This window comes from Corvus brachyrhynchos, unplaced genomic scaffold, assembly GCF_000691975.1.
Source record: "Corvus brachyrhynchos isolate BGI_N302 unplaced genomic scaffold, ASM69197v1 scaffold692, whole genome shotgun sequence".
NCBI lineage: Eukaryota > Metazoa > Chordata > Aves > Passeriformes > Corvidae > Corvus > Corvus brachyrhynchos.
Genome location: NW_008236762.1, coordinates 76,404 through 79,474, shown reverse-complemented (window position 1 = coordinate 79,474; position 3,071 = coordinate 76,404). Strand labels below are relative to the sequence as shown.

Below are 3,071 nucleotides of genomic sequence, written 5' to 3'. Positions count from 1 at the left end.
GGAAGGAAGGAAGGAAGGAAGGAAGGAAGGAAGGAAGGAAGGAAGGAAGGAAGGAAGGAAGGAAGGAAGGAAGGAAGGAAGGAAGGAAGGAAAATCTGGGAAGGGGAGGGGACAAGGGAAGGAAGGAGCAGGAGGAGGAAGAGACAGAGGGGAAGGAAAGAGGGATGGAGGGGGAGGAGGAAAGAAAAATCTGGGAAAGAGGAGGGAGGGAGAGAAGGAGGGAAAAAGGAAGGGATGGAGGGAAAGGAGGGAAAGGAGGAGAGGAAGGAGAGAAGGAGGAAAGGAGGGAAAAGAGAGGGAGAGAGGGAAGGAGGAAAGGAGGGAGGGAAGGAGAGAAAATCTGGGAAAGGAGAGGAGAGAAGAGGGAAGGAGGGAGGGAAAAAGGAAAGGAAAGGAAAGGAAAGGAAAGGAAAGGAAAGGAAAGGAAAGGAAAGGAAAGGAAAGGAAAGGAAAGGAAAGGAAAGGAAAGGAAAGGAAAGGAAAGGAAAGGAAAGGAAAGGAAAGGAAAGGAAAGGAAAGGAAAGGAAAGGAAAGGAAAGGAAAGGAAAGGAAAGGAAAGGAAAGGAAAGGAAAGGAAAGGAAAGGAAAGGAAAGGAAAGGAAAGGAAAGGAAAGGAAAGGAAAGGAAAGGAAAGGAAAGGAAAGGAAAGGAAAGGAAAGGAAAGGAAAGGAAAGGAAAGGAAAGGAAAGGAAAGGAAAGGAAAGGAAAGGAAAGGAAAGGAAAGGAAAGGAAAGGAAAGGAAAGGAAAGGAAAGGAAAGGAAAGGAAAGGATGAGGAAAGGAAAGGAAAGGAAAGGAAAGGAAAGGAAAGGAAAGGAAAGGATGAGGAAAGGAAAGGAAAGGATGAGGAAAGGAGAGGATGAGGAAAGGAGAGGATGAGGAAAGGAGAGGATGAGGAAAGGGAAGGAAAGGATGAGGAAAGGATGAGGAAGGAAAAGCGGGAATGAGGAAGGAAAATCCCACCACTGACCAGCAGGGCCGAGTGATTCCGACACCTCACGGCTTTGTGCAGCGCCGTCATTCCCTCCCGGGTCCGGAAATCCAGGTGGGCTCCGCCATTCCGGAGGGCTTTGATCATGTCGGCGCTGAGCTCCAGCTGGGCCGCCGCCGTCAGGGGACACTCTGGAAGGACACGGGAATGTGGGAGATCCATGGAATGTCCATCACATCCATGGGAATGTCTCCCGATGGGATTCCAGCTGGAAGTGCCCACGGACATCTCCACGGGGGTTTGGGATCGGCTCCGTTGGAACGGGAGCACCGTGGAGGCCAAATGTGGGAGCTGCTCCCTTCCAGGTGCTCCCAAGGATCTCCTGAGGAGCGGGAATGGGAATTGGATGGCAAATTCTGGGATTAGGTGGCAAAGCACCCAAAATATCTTGGGAATGGGATCTGTGAATCCATGGATTCTTCTCGGCCCCTTGGGAATTCCCAAACTGGGTGCTACGAATGGAAAAAGGCTCATCCCGGGATAAAGGGGGATCCCAATCAGGAGAAATCTCTGGATGCTCCCGACTTTCCTTGAGGTCACTGCTCCAAATCCCACAAATCCTGCTGGGTATCCTGAGAATTCCAGGTCCCTTGGGATGTAGATGGGATTCCCAGAGGAGAGTGGGAAGGAAAGTGCCCAAAATGTAAGGAATTCCACGGGATTGGGTGTGGACACCCCATGGACACGAAGGGAAGAAGAAAAGGCCGGAATTCCGTGGCTGCTTTGCCCCAGCAGGAAATCATGGAAATGGGATTGGCAATTAATGAGGGAATTCAGGAATTTCTGGGATCCACAGCAGGAAAGAAGCAGCAGGAGAAGACTTTGCACATTCCATGGGAAAGTTCTGGATCCTCGGGATAAGGAGGGGCTGGAGCGAGGCCAGGGAAGGGAGCGGAGCTGGGAAGGGGCTGGAAAACTCCTGGGGGGGCCGGGAAGGGGCTGGAAAAGTCCTGGCTTCCAGATCCCAGGATTCCTCTTTCCACAGGATCCTCCTCAGGAGGCTCCGGGGGCACCTTCGGGATGGGCTTTGAGGTCCTTCCCAGCCAAAGCAGCCCGGGCTCCTGGAATTCGGGAATCCTTGCCCACGGAATGCCGGCAGTGCCTCGGGAAGGGCCCGCGAGCCCCCCCGGGCTGGGCAGGGGCTGCCAGGGATCCGTGCAGGGAGAGGCCGGGAAAAGCGGGATCTGGCCCGGGATCGGGGCCGCGGGAGCTTTGCTGGGAGCCGGGCAGGGATCGGGAACGGCCTCGTGGCTCTGCACAGCTCCTGCCCGGAGGCAGCGGGGATCGGGATCTGCTGTGGGAATGAGGCCGGGAAAAGAGGGAACGGCCTCGGGCTGCGCCGGGGGAGGGGCAGGGGCAGATCTGGGAATTTCCCCATGGAAAGGGCGCTCAGGCCTTGGAACTGCCCGGGGAGGTTTGGAGTCGCCATCCCTGGAGGTGTCCGAGGAATTCCTGGAATTCCGCTCCGGGCTCTGGGCTGGGATTGGGCCTGGCTTGGACTCGGTGCCCTTGGAATTCTTTCCCAACCTCACTGATCCCGGAATTCTGGGATTCTCCGAGAGCACCACGGGCGTTCCCAGCCCCTGGAACATCTGGAGCTTCTCCCACTCGTTGTTGGGATGAATTCCGGGATGGCTGCTCCGAGGGCAGCTGAGCTGGAGCTGGATTGGGCTCATTCCTCTCCCCTTTTCCATGGATTTTCCTCCACCGTTCCCTCCTTTTCCTCCCCCACCCCCTGCTATTCCTGGGAAATCCATTTGGAATTCGCTGCCTCACGGATCCCATTCCCAGGCCGAGTTTTCCGTCCTCTGCCGAGTCGGAACGTGCGGGAAGGTTGACAAAACCCCAGGAATTTTTGCTGAGTCTCCTCGGATTTTTTGGGATTTCATGGAATAGCTCCCCGTGGGATCTGCTCCAAGAGGGCTTTTCCAACCTCTGGAATTCCGGGATTTCTGTGTTTAATTCCAGGGAACACCTTGAGTTTTCCAAGGGCTGGGAAGTGCCGCGTCATGCTGCAAAGCGGGAGCGGCTCCAGAGGCTCCACGGAAAACTGGGAGCTTCCCTGCTTGGAAAAATGCATT

At 55.1% G+C, this 3,071-nt stretch overlaps 1 protein-coding gene across 1 annotated transcript in view; it reads right to left on the bottom strand.

Annotated features, from left to right (window-relative positions):
- LOC108444910 (SH3 and multiple ankyrin repeat domains protein 3-like) overlaps positions 1 to 3,071 on the bottom strand; it is a 12,101-nt gene that overhangs the window by 894 nt on the left and 8,136 nt on the right. The window contains exon 3 of the mRNA XM_017727138.1: positions 970 to 1,121. Within this exon, the coding sequence (XP_017582627.1) occupies positions 970 to 1,121 (152 nt within the window). The remainder of the gene's footprint in view (positions 1 to 969; positions 1,122 to 3,071) is intronic.